This window comes from Saccoglossus kowalevskii, chromosome 6 (assembly GCF_978046115.1).
Source record: "Saccoglossus kowalevskii chromosome 6, keSacKowa6.1, whole genome shotgun sequence".
NCBI classification, from domain to species: Eukaryota; Metazoa; Hemichordata; class Enteropneusta; family Harrimaniidae; genus Saccoglossus; species Saccoglossus kowalevskii.
The window spans coordinates 39841994-39866711 of NC_140646.1; the positions used below are offsets into that span (position 1 = coordinate 39841994).

General features: G+C 34.6%; 1 protein-coding gene across 2 annotated transcripts in view; it reads left to right on the forward strand.

Annotated features, from left to right (window-relative positions):
* The window catches only part of LOC144346409 (voltage-gated purine nucleotide uniporter SLC17A9-like), a 30789-nt gene that overhangs the window by 3700 nt on the left and 2371 nt on the right, over positions 1-24718 (forward strand). The window contains exons 2-8 of one of the 2 annotated variants that reach the window (XM_085500531.1): positions 2112-2238; positions 7027-7246; positions 7962-8061; positions 8871-9101; positions 19473-19569; positions 21004-21126; positions 21378-21549. In XM_085500531.1, the coding sequence (XP_085356657.1) occupies positions 2112-2238; positions 7027-7246; positions 7962-8061; positions 8871-9101; positions 19473-19569; positions 21004-21126; positions 21378-21549 (1070 nt within the window). The remainder of the gene's footprint in view (positions 1-2111; positions 2239-7026; positions 7247-7961; positions 8062-8870; positions 9102-19472; positions 19570-21003; positions 21127-21377; positions 21550-24718) is intronic. The other variant, XM_085500533.1, reaches the window with a different exon arrangement.

Genomic DNA, 24718 nt, shown 5'->3' on the forward strand with positions numbered 1-24718 from the left:
CTACCTGTTGAGTGGGTGTGAGTGAGTGAGTATCCAAAAAGTACCATCTGTGGGTACATATCATACACATATCTTTTCTAAAACCAAATTGAAGCTAAGTTAAAAATTATTTTACTCCAAGTTGTTTGTGAGTCTACTATTTAGAATAATTGTGATAGACAGCTTCACAATGCAATTGCTCTTTAGTTAGTTGGATCTGATTTCTCACCTGCTTTTTGAATTGGAACTAAGATTTTTGACTTTCAGCTTGCTGAGAATTCTCCACTATTCAAACTGTAATTAAACAATTTTTGCAAGCTTTTGACTAGTAATATATTATTAGTTTTTTAAAACTCATTTGAAATTCCATCTTCAGCAGTTGATTTTTGATTTTTTAAATTTTTGATTGCGTTTTGTATCTCATTTTTTGTGATATTTTCATTAATTAATATTAAACATATCTTCAGATTCCTTCATTACTAAATTTTCTTTAAATTCGTTAAAATGTTTGTTCTCAATTTTGCTATCATATAGTGTTTTAATTAAAATATTTTAACTAGTTTTATTAATAGGTATTGTTGGGTCTGTTGCTTTATTGTTTTTAGTGTTTTCAAATATTCTGATTTCCCGATTCTTCAATCTTTTTATTTTTTTATTATATTGTTTTGTCAATAGTATTGCATCTTTAGAAAAAAAAAACATTTCTATCTGTTGTTAGAAATAATTAAAAAACTAAAAAGTAGGACATGTAACATCAAATAACAAGCCATGCATGGAACAGTTCCTGTTAGTTATCAAATTTAAGATATATAGTTTTCTTTATAGTAATATAGTTGGAACATAGCATGTCAAAAGTATGGATCCAAAAGAGGATGTTTGATTATGATGATTTTTTAACATTAAAATGATTGACATCTTGTACCTGATCATCAAACGAGTACTTGTCTATATTGAGAAATATTGCTGTGGAACAGCGTTAAATAAAACAAAATGGCTACCAGTCATCCATTTTGAATACAACTATATATCTATAACATGATGTAAAACAAATATATAAAATTTGAACATAATCATTAAAACATATAAGTGATATGGCTCTAGAAGCGCATTCATTTAAACAAAATGGCCCTCAGTCAGCCATTTTGAATCTGATCTGAAAAATAAAATGACGTGCATCAGGAACCCAAAATGTATGTCCCAAAATCTCTAATGTATCCATAAACGCCAAGATCCAGTTCTGGAATGCCAGAAATGCTTGATTTTTGCTGATTTTTTAGCACAAAAATGGCTGCCATTTGGCCATTTTGAATCAGATAGCCAACCCAATATATCTATGTCATGATGTATAATAAATTTATAAAACTTGAACATAATCAGTCAAAGCATGGCAGAGATATGACACTTGAACTGCATTCATTAAAACAAATGGCCGCTGGCCATTTTTAAATCAGATCTGAAAAATGAAATGACGTGTATCAAGGTTTCATAATGTCGTACATGTATGTACCAAGTTTAAACAAAATCCATCCATAAATGCTTGATTTTGATGTGTTTTTTATCACAAAAATGGCCACCATTCGGCCATCTTGAATCAGATCGTGAAACAAATTGATGTGCATATGTATAATATACATCTAAGATACATCTATATCTGAGATGCAGGTCTGGACGCACGCACAGACGCACAAAAATGAAAACATAAGTCCCTGTTTTCGCACTGCATCTGAACTGGGATTAAAAATATGATTCTGTGTTGTGAAGCTTCTGTTTACAAAACTTCCAATGCTTTTGATCATTTCATCATCTCTAATTTCAAGTAGATATACAAGTATGATAATTTTAATCAAGATCCATATTACCAAGATCCAGTGCATATGCATTTATTTTCAGAATTATCATTCATAATTATGTCAACGATTGTATATTAAATATACATGTGATAAATGTATAACCCCACAATATTTGTTCTTAGTACTCTGTGTACAGACACTCATTATTAATTCTGCAGCAACGTTAATCCTCACATGTATGACTCAGATTTATTGCAATAATCACTCACGTCTGCTGATATCCAATAATATAAAATATAATGAAAAATGCACAAATATTCAATAATTATATATGCGTTACAGGAGAGAAGAATGGATTTGGGGCACAGTTATTTTTATACTCACAACTTTGAACTTTGCATGTCGAAATACTACTCCAATCTCGGCTGTGACACAGGCATCAGAATACAATTGGGATAAATCCGAGGAGGTGAGTTGACTGATTGGATAGTTTGTTTCCTGCATGTATAATAATGAAGCTGTTTTAATTATGCATAATTAATTATGGGCCGGCATACATATTGTTAAAATGTTGAAAGTCAGTAGCACTTTCCTATCTCAGCTGTCGGACGCATTGGTCATATTTTTACATCTATTTACACTAAACCCACTGATTTTCATTGTTATTTATAGTATAATTGTCACATCCAACTAAAATGTAGGATTTTATACCATATTCACAATTATTCCATGTACGATTTATTTGCAGGGGTGATACAGATTTGTCACTGGTTATTAGTCCCCGTTCGGACACATGTTTTGACCTCTGTGTGTCCGTGCGTGCATATGTGCATGCGTCTGTGCATGCGTCCGGACCTGTATCTTAGAAATGCCTGGACCAATCACAATCAAACTTAACACATACATCATACATGATAGTATACATATGCACGTCAATTGCTTTCACAATCTGATTTAAGATGGCCGAATGGCGGCCATTTTTGTGCGAAAAATCCTGAAAATCAAGCATTTCCCGGCTGTTAACAGATGGATTTTGTTGAAACTTGGTATATACATTAGACATTATGGGACCTTGATGCACATCATTTTGTTTTACGATCTAATTCAAGATGGCCGAATGGCGGCCATTTTTGTGCTAAACAATCATCAAAATCAAGCATTTCTCAGCTGTTTACAGATGGATTTTGTTCAAACTTTGTATATACATTAGACATTATGGGACCTTGATGCAAATAATTTTGTTTTTTAGATAAGATTCAAAATGGCCGACTGGCGGCCATTTTGTTTTAATGAATGTGGTTCTCGTGCCATATCTCTGACTTGCTTTCACTGATTATGTTCAAATTTTAAATATTCATTATACATCATGTCATACATGTAGATAGACAGATATATTGGTTTGACGATCCTATTCAAAATGGCCAAATGGTGGCCATTTTTGTGCTAAAAAATCATCAAATATCAAGTATTTATGGATGGATTTCGTTCAAACTTGGTACATATGTTAGACATTACAGGTTCCTGATGCACATCATTTATTTTTCAGATCGGATTCAAAATGGCTGTCTGGCGGCCATTTTGTTTTAATGATTGAGCTTCTAGAGCCATATCTCTTAAATGCTTTGACTGATTATATTCAAATTTTATATATTCGTTATACATCATGTTATATATATACATGTATTCAAAATGGCTAATTTTGAATGCTGTTCCAGAGCAATATCTCTCAATATGGACGATCAAATACAAATGTCAATCATTGACTCCCATGTGCGAAGCACAAAATGGGAGTCTTTGCAGTTAGTGTGTCTGTATGTGTGTATGTGTGTATGTGTGTATGTGTGTATGTGTGTATGTGTGTATGTGTGTGTGTATGTGTGTCCGACTGTTCCACTGCTATCTCAAGAACCATACATCGGTTTTTGATGAAACTTGGTGCATAGATGCTCTGGGCCAATGCGCAGATTTGATTAGGTTTTGGTAAAAATCCATGCTCGTTAATTACCTAATTTGCATGATAATTAGCTATTTTTTAGCTGTTCTATGACTGTTCCACTGATATCTAAAGAACCACTCATTGGATTTTGATGAAACTTGGTACATAGATGCTCTGAACATATGCGCAGATTTGATTAATTTTTGGTAAAAATCCGTGCATATTAATTACCTAATTTGCATGATAATTAGCTATTTTTTAGTGGTTCCATGACTGTTCCACTGATATCTAAACAACCACTCATTGGATTTTGATGAAACTTGGTACATAGATGCTCTGAACTAATGCTAGGTTTTGATTAGTTTTTGGTAATAATCCGTGGATACTAATTACCTAATTTGCATAATGATTAGTCAATTTTCGGTTTTTCCACTGATATCTCAAGTACTAATCATCACATTTCAATGAAACTTGGTACATAGATGTCATACGACACTGCACAGACCTGATAGTTTTTATGGTAATATCAGTACATATTAATTACCTAATTTGCATAATTAATTAATTTTCAGCATTTGATATAAGTAGTTAGCATTACATTTCAATGAAACTTGGTACTTACATACTCAAGGACTATGCAGAGATTGATTGTTTTCGATAAATATTTGTGCATATTAATCACCTAATTTGCATAATTAGTTAATTTTCAGCTTTTCCACGGGTATCTCAAGTACTAATCATCGCATTTCAATGAAACTTGGTACATAGATCCTTTAGGACTATGCAGAGACCTGATTAGTTTTAGGGTAAATAATTGTGCATATTAATTACCTAATTTGCATAATTAATTTTCAGCTTTTCTACTGATATCTAAAGTACTAATCATCACATTTCAATGAATCTAGAATTATGCAGACCCAATTAGTTTCCGGTAAATATTTGTGCATATTAATCACCTAATTTGCATAATTAACCAACTTTCACACTGATATCTCAGGTACTATACATCACATATCAATGAATGTACATGGATGCTGTAGGACAATAGACAGACCTGAATAATTGTAGGTTAAAATCTGTACATATTAATTACCTAATTTGCATAATTAACCAATTTTAAGCTTTCACACTGATATCTAAAGCACCGTAAAAACTCCAAAATTTCGACCGGTTTTAAATAATTGGTGTTAGAAATGTGACGTGTTTTTAGAGTCAAAATTAAGGTGCATTTTCGGACGGTCGAATTTTTCAGAATAGAAATCAGCAAATGAAAAAATGGGGATGATAGACAGTGTGCTTCATTAGTTTAAAAAAAATGCAATGTCCGTCAATTGACGTAAACTTCCTCATGTTTCACGGTAAAAGCAAAGGTCGTGGCCGAGTTGTAACTCAAAATCTAAACAAAGTCATCAATCAGTGAGTATTATGACAAGCAAAACAAAACATCAAGACGCGGAGAAGAGGTCAGCACAAAACTAATAGGTCAAAAGACAAAGCTGTCTCGCACTACCTAGGAAAACTTGCGAATGTTCGAAGTACAGGTACCCATTGGACAAAAGATACATGGAAGTTTAGCAAACTATCTCCCCGACCCAGTGCAATGTATCCGGTTAGAATCAAAGCTCACGTGTCCCTTATTTGAGGGACCAAATTCTGCCGTAAATTCGCCCTTGGATTAAAAAATAAAATGGGATTTAAGAAAATAAAATGGGACTTTTAAGGTGTATTTTGGCGTCATTTTTTGGACATTTCAATCAATCCTGCCGGCTAAAATAGAGTAAGTTTTACCGTAGTCATTGACGTCTGTCTATTCAAGAGTACACGTGTATGATTTTTATCGTGACTAGCGTGAGCGGGTAAGCTTCCTTTCGAGAATGAGCTGTTATCACTGTGAACAATGTTAAATTATTCTTCAGATGACCAGTTTATTTTTTAAAAACAACTAATTTTTTTATTTAAAAAAAATCATGCCGTTTTCGCATCAAAATCCAAGCCAAAATATCGTACTACAACACCAATCTCTTCCGCATTGCGTTCAATAACATTAACATATTTAAATAAGCTATGGTAATTTGAACACGTTGGCATCATCCAGCTTTTTGATTGGTTAATTAGCGATTTGACCTATTTGACCTAAGAGAACATGGCGGATATCCTACAGCATCAAACGTTTATACGAGACCGGAATCATTCGCTTACGATGAAACTAAGTTGACTTTTATTTGTATTTCATAACCATTCAACAAATTTATTTTGTGTACATTATTATAATCACTACTGAGTACAGTAATAATCAACAATTCAGAAACACAGCATGCCGAGATTTTTATGTTCGTTTTTATTTGAAACTTCGTTTATTTAGAATATATTTTCGTTACCAATAAAATAAAAATCTCTCAGTCAATCAGAAACCCGGATTCATGCCTTCGAGGAAGGTCCCGTTTGAACGCTCACATCGTTTTTTTTTTTCGTTTGGGGGAAAACTAAAACTGGTCGCAATTTTCGAATAAGAATGAGTCGGCAATTCTTAGTGGAGTCGAAAATTTGGAGGTAAATAAAACACCGAACCCCGGCAAATAAATAGGCGTCCGAATTTTTAGAGGGGTCGAAATTTTGGAGTTTTCACGGTACTAATTATTCCATTTCAATGAAACTTAGTACAAAGATGCTCTAGGACAATGTACAAACCTAATTAGTTTGGGGTAAAAATCTGTTCATATTAATTCCCTAATAAGCATAATAATTCATAATTTTTTGGTTCTAATCACATTTCAATTAAACTTGGAGACATAGATTTTCTGTTACATTGCGCAGACCTCATTAGTTTTACACTCAAATCTGGTCATATTAATTTTCTGATTTGCATAATTAGTTTTCAGCTAAGTAATTTCGAATTATATTTAATGTGTCTCCAATACTCTCAGCACATGGGAGTTCTTTCTAAGCTTTCTTTGATTTTAATTTAAAAAAAACATATTCCTGACATGGTTATATTCCAGCTATATTACTATAAGCAAAACTATATATCTTAAATTTGATAACTAACGGGGACTGTGCCATGCATGGCTTGTTGCCCATCAGTTTTATCGATGTATGTCACGCCTTTGGGGGGTTCTTTTTCAAAAAATAGGGAAAAAATGTCTGAAATTATTACTATCAAAATAAAGTATAATTCATAATACTACATGTAGGTATGTTATGCTAACTCAACAAACCAACTCCAATGGCTCTGTTTTACTACATTCTCTTTGTATGCGCACTACTTCATTGCATACCCACTAAAAACAATTCTAGTTTCTGTGAACGTTTTCTACTTGTTAGGGACTGGTATTGTCTTGTTTTTACTGGGGATACGTGTCAGCTCAGATTTTGTCTGGTTTCCTTAGCGACCGCATCGGTGGTCATGAAGTCATCACAACTGCTGCTATAGGATGGGGTTTATTAACTATTGCGTATCCGACATGTGCAGATATATCCTACGATAAATCTTCTCAGCTGAGTGTGGTCGTTGCATCTAGAATATTATTTGCTCTGTTACAATGTAAGTCATAAACAACTTTATAAACATTGACAATTTAACTCCAATCCTTCACATATTACCAGTTTAGAGACTTGGAGCAAAATATTTAATATTGTTTTTTTTGTTTTTTTTCATCTTTTGACAGTCTTGACTACCACTGTTAAAGAACACTCAAATTCTTGAATACACATCAATTGAGAGGGACTGTGATTATACAAATGCTCAGTGGATGTAAACTTAAATATCTCTACTATATTCATAATAAGCTCAGTAACAAGTGCAGCTGATATAAACATGGATTTAATTCTCTCACATATTCTCAGTAACATGCTCAGTAGATAGAAAAAGGAATTTAATTCTCTTTCAGAATATAGTTTTATGCTAATTTGCACATACACTCATTAGCATGCTCAGTTGATGTAAACATGGATTTAATTAACTCCCATAATGCATTGCACATATTCTCAGTAACATACATGTATACAGTTGATATCAACATGGATTTAATCTTTTCCCATAATGCATTGTACATGTATCTACAATATACCAGGGGGATATGCTCAGTCGCAGTAGTACAAAAACTTGAGCATGGCTTCAGCTTCCTCAAGCGGGTATGTTATAAAAAATGTCAAACTATGGAAGTATACATAATTGTCTTGTAATTGTTTGAATCTCCAATTTATGTATACTTCATAATAAAAAATACCTTACTTTGCTAATTTGTTTATCATCGCAGCTTTTCATTATCCAGCAATAGCGAGTGTGGTAGCAAGAAAAGTACATATCAGAAATAGGTCATTTATGTACACCTCTATCGGCTCTGGCACAATAGCTGGGTAGGTGTGCAAATGTTCAGTATTTTACTAATAATCTTGGCATTTAATTGAAATACCTAGAGCATGAATAAAACTTTTCAATCTGACAGGATTATAGTTTAATAACATCAGTGATTTCACTCTACAATTGGAATTCTCTTTACCGGTATTTTGAAAAATAAACAACACTCTTTATTGCAAGGGCTGCTTGTATTTGTGTTTTATTGAATAACCAAGCGTTTAATTTATGACGGTATTTTGGTGAAAAAACATGTTTTAAATGGCTCACCTAAGATGGGAAAACTTGATATTTAAGTTTTGTTCTACATTTTGATTATTTGCCACATTGGCTCTATGTGCCCAGTTTTTGAAGTTTTTGCATTGCCTGAGTTTATTTCTAGTGCGAATCTGTTATATTTTCATCTATGGGGAGTTCAACCATATTATGAGCCCGGCAGTTATAACTGCTATGAATCAATACTGCATACTGTATAGATACAATGTACAATGTACCAGAAAAATATGGTTATTGAAAAAACATAGTAAAAGATATACATAAAAACAACCTGGGATGAACCCCATGAGTTTTTTATTCTTAGCATCACTTAGTATTTATAGATATAGAAAGGATTTGTCTTGTGATTTGTAGGGTTTCCACAGAACACTACAGTTGCATGCCCTTTTTTATCTGCCTTTGCATGGTTATAATAAATGCAGTGACAGAGAAAGTATTGAATTTGTCTCAAATTTGTCTTAGAGACTAACAATGGAGAACGAATATGCTTTCAATGAATATAATAATGATAGAATGTATATTTTGTGTTGACTAGAATTATCATATCAGGAAGCTTTGGCTCATTAATGCTGGATAGATTGGGCTGGAGGAGTGTGTATTATTTTTTTGGAACAATAACAGTCGTATTCGCATGTATGTCAAGAATAATTCTCTTGAAAAAGAAATGTCTTCATCCTTGTCGAAAAAAAGATATTCCAGTTCAAAAGAACAGTCTGCTGTCAATGAAGGCGTCGTGGAAGATTTTACTCAGCCACAAAGCATTTTGGTGAGTGTGCAATGTGCCATACTTTCATTTAACTTTGTTTTGTTTTGTCATTATGATCATAATGGAGTTAAATTTGTTAGGTACATATAAAGTGGTTTTATTGCTTTCAGCAGAGGTACATTACTTGGAGTTTGCAACGTGCATCGTACTGTATGGTGACATTATGTCAAGATCCTATTCAAGTCTCGTCTCGTAGATAGCGAGACTGAGGCTACGACCTTCTGACATGACATAGGCGGTTTGTAATAAAACAATAAAACATGTATTACCACATTCATAGTGAAAAATTGTAATGCATCGAAAATGCATAGAAAATATAGTTATCGTAGAATGTACTATCGTGAACAGCTATTTTGATCCATCTGGACATCCCGGTAACCTAGTTACCTCGGGCATGCGCATTCGCATTTTACTGAGTTGGAACGCTTATGCGAGAGCGAGTTTGAAACGGGATCTTGGTATCATGTCACCGTAGGTGCAAACCCCAAGTACTGTAAAATGACTAATTTTCACTGGGTTTAAATTTCACTGATTTACCATTTCAGGCATATTCAGTGGGTTTTAAATTCACGGTTTTGTCATTTAGATAATGTGTTCTATGCTAAATGTTACATATTCACTGTGTTTTAATTTAGCGCATTTTTCCAGACAGCGAAATAAGCTAAATTAAAACCCAGTGAACAATTACCCCCTTTACAGTAATGTATCTCTGCTTTCAGCTACCTATATAGTGCCCTCTGGTGGTGATTATCTGGGTTTTTGGGGAGCTGTCTTGTCTAGCGCCATCTTGTGGCAGCCTCATTCTGGTATTCTCACCACTGTATTTTCATTTGCTTCAGTTCGAATTGTTAGTGCACACTAGGATCCGTAGTAATGATAGTGTGATAATGGAATGTACATTGATTGTCATCCAAAATATTTAACTTACTTACCTAACAAATTCTTATCAATAGCTTCAATTGCTTATAGTACTTGTTAATGTGCCCAGTGTGGATTTAACAAATGAATGCGGATTTGATTTCATAATTAGTTGTTCATATGTCAGTTTTGATGCAATTTTAATAGATTGCTTGATTTTTTATGAATACTAAAATCACTTGTAATCTACGTATGGATACCAAGATGTCTTGTAATCTACGTATGGATACCAAGATGTCTTGTAATCTACGTATGGATACCAAGATGTCTTGTAATCTACGTATGGATACCACCAAGATGTCTTGTAATCTACATATGGATACCAAGATGTCTTGTAATCTACGTATGGATACCAAGATGTCTTGTAATCTATGTATGGATACCAAGATGTCTTGTAATCTATGTATGGATACCAAGATGTCTTATAATCTATGTGTGGATACTAAGATGTCTTGTAATCTACGTATGGATACCAAGATGTCTTGTAATCAATGTATGGATACCAAGATGTATTGTAATCTATGTATGGATACCAAGATGTCTTGTAATCTACGTATGGATACTAAGATGTCTTGTAATCTATGTATGGATACCAAGATGTATTGTAATCTACATATGGATACAAGATGTCTTGTAATCTACGTATGGATACCAAGATGTCTTGTAATCTATGTATGGATACTAAGATGTCTTGTAATCTACATATGGATACCAAGATGTCTTGCAATCTACATATGGATACCAAGATGTCTTGTAATATACGTATGGATACCAAGATGTCTTGTAATCTATGTATGGATACCAAGATGTCTTGTAATCTATGTATGGATACCAAGATGTCTTGTAATCTATGTATGGATTCTAAGATGTCTTGTAATCGATGTATGGATACTAAGATGTCTTGTAATCTACGTATGGATACCAACATGTCTTGTAATCTATGTATGGATACCAAGATGTCTTGTAATCTATGTATGGATACTAAGATATCTTGTAATCTACGTATGGATACCAAGATGTCTTGTAATCTATGTATGGATACCAAAATGTCTTGTAATCTATGTATGGATACTAAGATGTCTTGTAATCTATGTATGGATACCAAGATGTCTTGTAATCTACGTATGGATACTAAGATGTCTTGTAATCTATGTATGGATACCAAGATGTCTTGTAATCTATGTATGGATACTAAGATGTCTTGTAATCTACGTATGGATACCAAGATGTCTTGTAATCAATGTATGGATACCAAGATGTCTTGTAATCTATGTATGGATACCAAGATGTCTTGTAATCTATGTATGGATACTAAGATGTCTTGTAATCTACGTATGGATACCACGATGTCTTGTAATCTACGTATGGATACCAAGATGTCTTGTAATCTACTTATGGATACCAAGATGTCTTGTAATCTATGTATGGATACCAAGATGTCTTGTAATCTATGTATGGATACCAAGATGTCTTGTAATCTATGTATGGATACTAAGATGTCTTGTAATCTATGTATGGATACTAAGATGTCTTGTAATCTACGTATGGATACCAACATGTCTTGTAATCTATGTATGGATACCAACATGTCTTTTAATCTATGTATGGATACTAAGATGTCTTGTAATCTACGTATGGATACCAAGATGTCTTGTAATCTATGTATGGATACCAAGATGTCTTGTAATCTATGTATGGATACCAAGATGTCTTGTAATCTACGTATGGATACTAAGATGTCTTGTAATCTACGTATGGATACCAAGATGTCTTGTAATCTATGTATGGATACCAAAATGTCTTGTAATCTACGTATGGATACTAAGATGTCTTGTAATCTACGTATGGATACCAAGATGTCTTGTAATCTATGTATGGATACCACGATGTCTTGTAATCTATGTATGGATACCAAGATGTCTTGTAATCTACTTATGGATACCAAGATGTCTTGTAATCTATGTATGGATACCAAGATGTCTTGTAATCTATGTATGGATACCAAGATGTCTTGTAATCTATGTGTATGAATACTAAGATGTCTTGTAATCTACGTATGGATACCAAGATGTCTTGTAATCTATGTATGGATACCACGATGTCTTGTAATCTACGTATGGATACCAAGATGTCTTGTAATCTACGTATAGATACCAAGATGTCTTGTAATCTACGTATGGATACTAAGATGTCTTGTAATCTACATATGGATACTAAGATGTCTTGTAATCTACGTATGGATACCAAAATGTCTTGTAATCTACGTATGGATACCAATATGTCTTGTAATCTACGTAGGGATACCAAGATGTCTTGTATTCTATATTGGAATACAAGCCTTAATGCTTTGATAATATATGTACCTGCGGTAGACCTCTTTAGATTTTCAATTCTGTAATATTTAGTGAATATTTTTGTAATTTTTTGTAAAAAGTGATATTTTCGACTTCTTGTTAAAAAACCAAACCAAAGTCCAATTGCTCTGATATTACATAGATATTACATAGGTACTACATGTGGATCTAACTCAGAATATTTTTGTCATTTTTTGGTGAAAAGTGATATTGATTGCTTTTGATACTATACATATTGTTCATTTTCTAATGATATCTACTGTTCTTTAATTGCATTGCTAACAGCGGTGCTATCTCAGCCGATAGGCTGCTTGTTATAATTTAGTCTGGGACAACGACTCCCGCCTATTTACTTTGGGTTTTATTTTTATTAGTGTTAGTGTCCAATACATAAAAAAATATTTCAGAACTTGCAACTGATATAAACAAAAGCTCTACTAAATCATAAAGTTGATATTTACGGCGAAAGCTCCCTAGGCTAGCATTAATATAGGTTGTAATTTTGCTAGATCTACAAATTGCTAATACTGAATTCCTAGTGCAATCAGGTTAAATTGCATATTCCTCAGTTAAAACCATTCTCTAGATATGGAGATTATTTTTAGTCCCCGTTCGGACTGTCACTGGCACGGGCCAGAAACAATTTGGCAATGTTTGGTCTAGCTATCGTTACCACATTACAGTTCATATACAAGACGTATGGTAGTATATATTTTATTATATTCGTCACCATCGGAGATATGTCTTACAAAAATCGCTTACAGCGTCAAGTGAGAAAAATTATACTAGTTATATTAATTATGCATAGATTATAAATTTAAAAAAAAGCATACAGTACTGTTAATATTTAAATCAGTTTGTACGTAAACAAAATAAACTTTAAATAATGTATAAATGTCCCAACTATGTTGATTTCAAGAATGACAGTGGCTGAGCACAGGTTGAGCATACGATGACGGTCGAACTTGGCTGGTTCCGGTACACAATATCACAGGCTACAGTCCATCAATATCGTCAGATTCCGGTAGATGATGTCAAGTTCGAATAAGCTCAAGTTTGGTAGTATGGTCGGTTCTAAGCTTCGCCATACAAGAGCATAGGTCCAATAAGTGGCAAATGGTCAATGACACTCTGTGCAGACGAGCCCCCGGAGCACAGCTTGCTGAGTCTGTACAAGTTTTCCTCCTGTAAACGCTGTCTCCCAACAACACCGGTTTCATTTATGACACCCTACACGGTTTCCGCCAGAAATAGAGGAATTTATGTTCCTACAGTAACCTGGCCCCAGCTTATACCTGGACTGGCGTGTCACAGATGCCCCGTGATAAACGTGTTGGCTCGTCTCTCAGCTTGCACACGGACGACTGAAAGCCCATCCTGCTAGTGCGGCGTCTTGAGTCAGAGTCCTCCGACCACACCACGCAAACACAACAAAGGAATTTTGAATAAATTAAATATAACATACACCTGTTTCTGCATTCACGACATGCACCTGTATACCAATCTAATTTCAAGACTGATGCTCGCGTGACACGGACGAAGTCCGAAAACGGGGACTTATAATTCGGTCTCCGTGCGTCTGTGCGTACGTCCGGAGTCATGTCTCAGAATCTCTTGGACCGATTCCATTCATTCTTTGCATGTGCCTAGTACTTTATGTGGGACATATGCACATGCAGTGGTTTAGCGATTCAATTCAAAATGGCCGACTGGCAGCCATCTTGTTTTTTGAAAATGTTGTATTTTGGACATGCTGTGTCAGTTTTCATTCAAACTTGGTACATAGATTAAACATGTCAGGATACATGTTCATGACGATTTATTTCACAATTGGATCAAAGATGGCCGACTGGCAGCCATCTTGTTTTTTGAAAATGCCTTATTTTGAACATGCTTTGTCAGTTTTCATTCAAATTCAGTACATAGATCATACATGTTAGGATACATGTCCCCGACCGTTCGTGAGTTCCTGAGTCTGTCCGTCCCTCCGTCCGTGCGTCAGTCTGTCCAGAGTCGTATTTCAGAATCCTGTGAACCGATTCCGTTCATTTCTTGCATGTGCCTAGTACTTTATGTGGGACATATGCACATGCAGTGGTTTAGCGATTCAATTCAAAATGGCCGACTGGCAGCCATCTTGTTTTTTGAAAATGTTGTATTTTGGACATGCTGTGTTAGTTTTCATTCAAACTTGATACATAGATTAAACATGTCAGAATACATGTTCATGACGATTTATTTCACAATTGGATCAAAGATGGTCGACTGGTAAGCATTTTTTTTTTATGTGGTATCTTGGACGTGCTCTGTCAGTTTTCATTCAAATTTGGCACATATATGTACTTTATACATGTTAAGATGCATGTCCATGACAATTTGTTTCAAAATCTGGTTAAGGATGGCCGATTGACAGCCATCTGACTTTTTGGCCTTACTACTATATTTCCACAATTTATGTACCATTTTCATTTGTATTTGGCACATACATCATATATATCAGTGTGTTTCATAATTAGATCAAAGATGGCCGAATAACGGCTGTTTTTATTTATGGCCATATTACTACTACACGGAACATGTGTTTTGATGTAAATAAACAATCTGTTGTATACGCCACTTGGAACTTGTTTTTCAAGGACACACTCGCGACAACCCCTCCACTTTAATATGACAAGCACAAAGAGAACTTAATTTAATGGGGACTGTGTCATTTTCAATGACTTGTCAATGTTGAAAACATTGTTTTTCAGTATAACCTAGTTTGTATTTGTGGTATCCGCATGTTGCCATAGAAACTCTCTAGGTTACTAAATTGTTACTTAATTATGTCAAAGCCTCATAAATGGGTGCATGCCAAGATATATAGTTTTGTCTACACAGTTTCAACCCAATAATGTTTACAATTCTTCACGGTAGTGTCTCAGGACATTGCTAAGAGCGAAGCTATCTCAGCAGACAGGCTGCTTGTTACATTTTCAACTTCTTCTTGAAAACTACAATTCTTATTTCGTTGATACTTGCTGTATATGTACAGTGGGTAGACCTCTCCTATATTTGTTCATTTCTTGGTGATATCTTCAAATCTCTAATTTTCATTTTTGTAATTTTTGATAAAAGTGACATGTTCGACTTCTTGTTGAAAACTACTGGTCTGATTGCTTTGATACTACCGGGGTATATCAATATGTACTACATGTACACATTGTTCAATTCGTGATGATATCTTTAATTCTCTAATTTTGGTGAATATTTTTGTCATTTTCGGTAAAAAGTGTTAGAAGTTGAAAACCGCAAATGTGATTGCTTTGATATTATATAATTAGTCGATCTTTGTACTATAAATAATCTTTTAATAGCCAATGGTAGGAAGATAGGTGATTTAAATGGAAACTTTACCTGTCATAATCCGGTCGGTTCAAGTACAGTTGATTACTGCATTAGCACAAAGGATTTACACAGACATATTGATTATCTTAAAATTCATGATATTAATTACTTGTCAGATCATTGTCCTATTGGTTTCTCACTAACTGTAAATTACAATCACACCAAGAACACAAAGCTTGTGAATAAATTGAAACCGCACTGTAAAAAATTCATTTGGGACGTTGAGGCAAAGCAAAAGTACAAAATCATGTTACAAAATTCAAATTTTGAAACAATGTTCAAAAACTACCTTGCCAATGATTTCAAAGACAGTGATGTCAATGAACCAACAGATCAATTCAACAAAATATTAATTAATGCAGCAGATAATTGCCTTAAAAAAGTAACCAATAAAAGAACAATAAATAATAAAAACTATAAACATCCAAAACAACAACAATGGTTTGATAAGTCGTGTTCTACACTAAAAAGGGAATTAATTAGTACCTCTAAGTTGCTAACAAAACAACCAACCAACCCGTATATCAAACACCAATATTATACTCTTAAAAAGCATTATACAAAACTTATAAAATATAAAAAAAGAGAATATAAAAACATGTTGGTGTCCAAACTTGAACATATGGACAGTGCCAACCAAAATGAGTACTGGTCTGTGCTGAAAAGCCTACGTAATCAAAAGACCAAAAATCAAGACACAACAATATCCGGAAAAAATTGGATTGATCATTTTTCAAAACTCTATAATAAAACAAACATTAAAAATCATGAGTTACAAAATAATCTTATAGAAAAAGAAATGCGACAAATTCCCAACCAATATCTAAACTCAAATATCACATACAAAGAAATTCTTAGCGCTGTTAGCAAACTAAAAAACAATAAATCAGCTGCTGATGACAGCATTGCCAATGAAATGTTGAAAACCAAAAATAAGTTAATGATAAGATGTTTACAGAAACTTTTCAACTGTATTCTAGATAGTGGAAAATTTCCTGCAACCTGGAAATCTACGATTCTTGTTCCACTACACAAATCAGGCGACAAATTAAATCTTGGTAATTATAGAGCTATTGCATTAACAAGTTGTCTCTCAAAACTATTTACTGGCATAATGAATCAAAGATTGACCACATACTTGGAAGAAAATAATTTATTTACCGACATGCAGTTTGGCTTTAGGAAAGACAGGAGAACGACAGACGCAATTTTCCTGTTAAAAACAGCAGTTGAAAAAACAATTTATAATAAAAATAAAAGCAGCAGTTCTGGAAGACGGTTATACACATGTTTTGTTGACTTTAGAAAGGCTTTCGACAGCATCTGGAGGGATGCACTCTTTCTGAAGTTACAAAACAGTGGTATCACGGGGAACTTTTATGAAATAATAAAATCTATGTATAAGGATATTAAATATAAAATTAAATTGTCAGAGGGTATAACTGATGGATTTCAGTCTACCTGTGGAGTTAAGCAAGGCTGCAATTTATCACCAACTTTATTTAACATTTTTCTGAACGATCTGCCAGAATTATTTGGGGATCAAATTGATAAACCAGTTCTAATGGGCGAGAAACCTATAAATTGCATCCAATATGCAGATGACCTTGCACTTATTTCAGAAACGGAAGACGGCCTACAAAGCTGTCTGAACAAATTAAATGACTATTGTATAAATTGGAATTTAGAAGTAAACGTAAAGAAAACTAAAGTCATGGTATTTAATTGCAGCAACAGACTGATTAAAAACATGAATTTTAAAATCAACAACCAAGACATAACAGCTGTTAGCGAGTTTTGCTATTTAGGGGCAATATTTACTCCAAATGGGAAATTTAAAACAAACTTATCTATGTTAAAAAATAAATCAATGAAGGCTCTTTTCAGCATCAGACAAACAGTCTTAAACCACAAAATAATTTCACCAGCACTTAGTTTGAAAATTTTCGACCAATTAATTTCACCTATACTCATGTATGGTGCAGAAATCTGGGCCAATGAAATCACAACTGACAGTAACAGTTTAGAGCAAGTTTGCAGTCATTTTTACAGGTTTATCCTAGGAGTGAGTAAAATGACGCCAATTAGTGGTTTGAAAGCAGAACTTGGTAGGTTACCAGTAAAATTAAAAATTAATTTGGCTCAAATTAAATACTGCCATAGACTATATAGTCTGCCAGATAATCACATTTTAAAATTAGCCCTGGATGAAATGATAAAAATTAATTCAAACTGGGTAAGGACTATTAATGCTACACTGGGACATGATCTAATTAAAATAAAAAATGATCACAATATGGAAAATTGGAATCAAATACTAAAAAAAGTAAAACTCAGACTATCTGAGTTTTATATTCAAAGATGGAGAGAAAAACTAAATTTCAGTGAAACCAATGAAAATAGGGGAACAAAACTGAGAACATACAAACTATTCAAAGTAAGCTATAATATGGAAAATTATTTGCAAAACATTTCAAATTTCAGTCTCAGGAAAATGCTTTCAAAATTCCGTCTGAGTGACCACAACTTAGAAATAGAATTAGGTAGAAGAACAAAGCCCAAAATAGAATTAGAAAATAGACACTGTAATAAATGTAACACTAAAGCATTAGGAGATGAAAAACATTTCCTGCTATTTTGTACTGGCTATATAGAACAAAGAAAAAAACTGTTTGATGAGTGTTCAATAAATATTTACACAATGGATGTGAATTCCATATTTAAAAAGATTATGGAGAATAATATAGCTTTAGCAAAATACTTAAAGAGCACAATTTTTAAAACCACAGAAAGTAATTAATTTATTTTATTTTACTAACATTTTATTTTTTATCTCTTATGTATTGTATGTATTTATGTTCCTTACCATACAAAAACCCTCTGAAGGTTTTTTTAGTAGTGTAATAAAGTTATTATTATTATATACAAGTACTTCAGGTAGACCTCTCTAAGATCTGTTTATTTCGTGATGATATGTTTGATAATAGCGTTATCAATGACGTTATTACTGACATGCCTCGGCCAATCACATTCAAACTGGACACATACATCACACATCATGAAACAAATGCAAGTACTTATGTCATACATAAGTACTTGCATTTGTTTCATGATCCAACTCCAAGATGGCTGAATGGCACCCTTTCCAATGCTAAAAAATCATCAAAATCAAGCATTTCTGACATTCTGAATCATGCATGCATGGACATTTTTCAGTCAAACTTGGTATGATCATTAAACATAAGGAGTCATTGACGCATTTTATTTTCCCCTTGATTTGATTCAAAATGGCTGACTGATAGCAATTTTTTAAGGAATCCTGTTTTTTGAGCCACAATTCTATATGTCTAGAGTGATCATGTTCTGACTTAACTCATACATCATGCACATGCATCAGTTTCAGAATCTGATTCAAGAAATGTACGTGCTAGAAATGAATTATGAATGGAATGAACATAATAAATAAAAGAACTGCTCAAATAAACTGGCTCCACTTGGTATCATATTTGTCACAAGAGTAAATAGTTAATTTGACATTGATGTTGACAGTCACTAAAACTGAATGGGACTTATCATTGACAATGACTTGTTTCTCGTATTTTGTTCTTATATTTAGCAGATACAATATAACACAACAAGGAACTATGTCTTGAGATTTTTCTCGATGCAAAATTGACTATGTTTTTTTCTTTTATCTTCTTGATTAAAAAAGGGGACTAGCAATAAGTCATGTTTGTGGAGGATACGCTTGGCACTTGTTGTTTTCGTGGACTCCAACATTTTTTGAAGACAAGTTCCCGAATCGTGATGTAAGATGCATATTTCATTGTTTTACTTTCAACAAGTCATCTGAAGATGACACAGCCCCCACTTGTCAGATGTGATTATAGTTGGATATGAATTATAAAGTTTGAATGCATATGTATAAATTCGGGTAGGAAGATTAAGTTGAAAATCAAAAGTATGTTACTCAAAGTTAACAGCTAGGACATCTCTATTAAATTCGGTAAAATTTGCATCAATTTTAACAAAAATTCATAATTTCTCAATGGAAATTCAATTGAGTTTATTAAATTGAATAATAAATATTAAATAGCAAATACATGAACTATTAGTTCACAAGATATTAAAAAAAATTCAAAATTAATTAAATATTCATATTAGCTCATTAATTAAGTTGAAAGTCAATATTGCATAGCACACATCTTATATTGACAGATCAAGTAAGTTTATACCAAGTTTGGTCTCATTCGGACAGTTAGTTTACAAGAAATTAAGCAAAATTCAAAATTAATTAAATATGTGAATGAGCTTGTTAACTAAATTGAAAATCAATATTGCCTTGCTTATATCTTATATTGACAAATCAAGTCTCTATCAAGTTTGGTCTGATTTAAACTTTTAGTTCACAAGATATTAACAAGAATGCAATATACCTCCTCATTGTGTCTTTGTATCATTGAAATCAGTCAATGCATCACTGAGAAATATCAATGGACAGGCAAAAGCCATGATTAACAATCAAAATGGCTACCAGTCGGCCATATTTTATGATTTCGCAAAAATAAAACAATGTGCATGGGTGGTCCCTTTGTCTTTGTAACAAGTCTCAACAAAATCAGTTAAGCCATCTCCAAGAAATGACGATTGACACATTTTGACTGAATTTTGGCATTAAAATGGCCTCCACTCCACTTCTAAAATTATTTGATAGAACCAGGTATTTGATAGAACATATATGGCTGACCACTATGTCTTTGTACCAGGTCCAGCCATCTCTGAGAAATCACTCCTGACGAACAGACAGACTGATGGACTGACGCAGACGAAACTACAAACCCTCTCCACACTTTGTCCGGGTGGGGCTAATAAGCTCTAATTGACCTAGGAAATGCACCACATTTTTTAAAGCCATGAATGTTTTTTATACAAAAATATTTTATAAATTCTAAATTACGGTTGAAAACAACTTGGTCAATCACAATGTCTGTGTAAATGATTACATGCTAGAACTTCACAATGGTCATTGGTGAGTGAGACATTTGACCATCTCAAAAATGTGTCCCTATGTATATTCTAACTACCTCAATTTGAATCTTTTTGAATAATTTTGATGGGATTTACCAAAAATGTTCTAAGTTTAGACATCAGGTGAGAGTGAAAGTATACAACTTGACATGCAGTGAATGTTGTTGCATTCAAGTTGCTTGAGTAATGTTAATATTTCTCATTTTATTCTCCAGAGGTGGGTGTTCAATATGTTGCCATGGTTATGTAATCTTCCCACTTCATTTTGTTCGGGATACATAGCTGACTGGCTTATAGCAAAGCATTGTACAACAACAGTCGCCAGAAAATTTCTACAGGTGAGTATTACTCCCAACCTCAGTTTGGAAATATTAACTTAATAACGACAAGTAAAAGCAAAAAATTATTCATAAATAAACAAAATTAACAATGAAGAATAATCCAATGTTAATCAGACTGATCAAGATGCAATACCAAACAAAATTATTTAAGCATGCTCAAAAGGTATCTTTATTACTGCTTTAAAATGGGTCACAACATTAAAGCGCTATGTACATGACATACTATAGAATTACTTGTTTCATTTCAGTCACTCTGTTCACTTGTGGCTTGTACATGTATGTTTTTACTTGGTCGTGGTAGTTGTTATGGTCAAGCATTAGCACTGGTCTGTCTGACTTTGTTCTTCGATGGATTTGGTGGAGCTGGTTCATATGCTAATCCACAAGACCTTGCACCAAACCAGGCTGGTGCTGTGTATGGTAAATGCTTCAATTACTTTGTTTACCTTAAGTTAATTTTCGGGGAACATACTATTATTCCCTCCCAATTTACTTATCAAATTAAACTGTAGGAATATTTTCATATTCGCCATGAAGGTGGATTAAGATCTGTTTAAAGTAAGCCAACATACAATATTATGACCGTCTTTAGTTCTTCTAATCAATATCAGTTATACATGTAAAACTGTACATATCATTTTGTTAGTTTTGCTTTATCAAGTGTAAAGCTTCTATCCATCTCTAGCTGTCGATTGATAGTGCCATATCAAACCCACCATGAAAAATAATGAGCCAGCCTATGCAGGTGCTATCCCATCCATCACTGCAGCAATGATCAAGGAAAAACTCACCCACTATCAAGGCAATGTTTATCAATAACGTCATCCTTCACACACTCAAGAGCAATGTTCCTATCTATCAATAGCGTCATCCTTCACACACTCAAGAGCAATGTTCCTATCTATCAATAGCGTCATTCTTCACACACTCAAGAGCAATGCTCTCATCTATCAATAGCGTCATCCCTCACAGTCATGAGCAATGTTCCTATTTATCAATAACGTCATCCCTCACAGTCAAGAGCAATGCTCCTATCTATCAATAGCGTCATCCCTCACAGTCATGAGCAATGTTCCTATTTATCAATAACGTCATCCCTCACAGTCAAGAGCAATGCTCCTATCTATCAATAGCATCATCCCTCACAGTCAAGAGCAATGCTCCTATCTATCAATAGCGTCATCCCTCACAGTCAAGAGCAATGCTCCTATCTATCAATGGCGTCATTCCTCACACAGTCAAGAGCAATGATTCTGTCTATCAATAGCATCATCCCTCACACAGTCAAGAGCAATGCTTCTGTCTATCAATAGCGTCATCCTTCCCACAGTCAAGAGCAATGATTCTGTCTATCAATAGCGTCATTCCTCACACAGTCAAGAGCAATGCTTCTGTCTATCAATAGCATCATCCCTCACAGTCAAGAGCAATGCTTCTGTCTATCAATAGCGTCATCCTTCACACAGTCAAGAGCAATGATTCTATCAATAGCATCATCCCTCACACAGTCAAGAGCAATGCTTCTGTCTATCAATAGCTTCATCCCTCACACAGTCAAGAGCAATGCTTCTGTCTATCAGTAACATCATCCCTCACAGTCAAGAGCAATGCTCTTATCTATCAATAGCATCATCCCTCACACAGTCAAGAGCAATGCTTCTGTCTATCAATAGCATCATCCCTCACACAGTCAAGAGCAATGATTCTGTCTACCAATAACACCATCCCTCACAGTCATGAGCAATGCTCCCATCTATCAATAGCGTCATTCCTCACACAGTCAAGAGCAATGCTTCTGTCTATCAATAGCATCATCCCTCACAGTCAAGAGCAATGCTTCTGTCTATCAATAGCGTCATCCTTCACACAGTCAAGAGCAATGATTCTATCAATAGCATCATCCCTCACACAGTCAAGAGCAATGCTTCTGTCTATCAATAGCTTCATCCCTCACACAGTCAAGAGCAATGCTTCTGTCTATCAGTAACATCATCCCTCACAGTCAAGAGCAATGCTCTTATCTATCAATAGCATCATCCCTCACACAGTCAAGAGCAATGCTTCTGTCTATCAATAGCATCATCCCTCACACAGTCAAGAGCAATGCTTCTGTCTATCAATAGCATCATCCCTCACACAGTCAAGAGCAATGATTCTGTCTACCAATAACACCATCCCTCACACAGTCAAGAGCAATGCTCCTATCTATCAACAACATCATCCTTCACACAGTCAAGAGCAATGCTCCTATCTATCAATTGCGTCATTCCTCACACAGTCAAGAGCAATGCTCCTATCTATCAATAGCATCATTCCTCACACAGTCAAGAGCAATGCTCCCATCTATCAATAGCATCATTCCTCACACAGTCAAGAGCAATGCTCCTATCTATCAATAGCGTCATTCCTCACACAGTCAAGAGCATTGCTCCTATCTATCAATAGCGTCATTCCTCACACAGTCAAGAGCAATGCTCCCATCTTTCAATCACGTCATTCCTCACACAGTCAAGAGCAATGCTTCCATCTATCAATAGCGTCATCCCTCACAGTCAAGAGCAATGCTCCTATCTATCAATAGCATCATTTCTCACAGTCAAGAGCAATGCTCCCATCTATCAATAGCGTCATCCCTCACACAGTCAAGAGCAATGCTCCCATCTATCAATAGCGTCATCTCTCACAGTCAAGAGCAATGCTCCTATCTATCAATAGCATCATTCCTCACAGTCAAGAGCAATGCTCCCATCTATCAATAGCGTCATCCCTCACAATCAAAAGCAATGTTCTTATCTATCAATAGCGTCATTCCTCACACAGTCAAGAACAATGCTCCCATCTATCAATAGCGTCATCCCTCACAGTCAAGAGCAATGCTCCTATCTATCAATAGCATCATTCCTCACACAGTCAAGAGCAATGCTCCCATCTATCAATAGCGTCATTTCTCACACAGTCAAGAGCAATGCTCCCATCTATCAATAGCGTCATTCCTCACACAGTCAAGAGCAATGCTTCTGTCTATCAATAGCATCATCCCTCACAGTCAAGAGCAATGCTTCTGTCTATCAATAGCGTCATCCTTCACACAGTCAAGAGCAATGATTCTATCAATAGCATCATCCCTCACACAGTCAAGAGCAATGCTTCTGTCTATCAATAGCTTCATCCCTCACACAGTCAAGAGCAATGCTTCTGTCTATCAGTAACATCATCCCTCACAGTCAAGAGCAATGCTCTTATCTATCAATAGCATCATCCCTCACACAGTCAAGAGCAATGCTTCTGTCTATCAATAGCATCATCCCTCACACAGTCAAGAGCAATGATTCTGTCTACCAATAACACCATCCCTCACAGTCATGAGCAATGCTCCCATCTATCAATAGCATCATCCCTCACACAGTCAAGAGCAATGCTCCTATCTATCAATTGCGTCATTCCTCACACAGTCAAGAGCAATGCTCCTATCTATCAATAGCATCATTCCTCACACAGTCAAGAGCAATGCTCCCATCTATCAATAGCGTCATTCCTCACACAGTCAAGAGCAATGCTCCTATCTATCAATAGCGTCATTCCTCACACA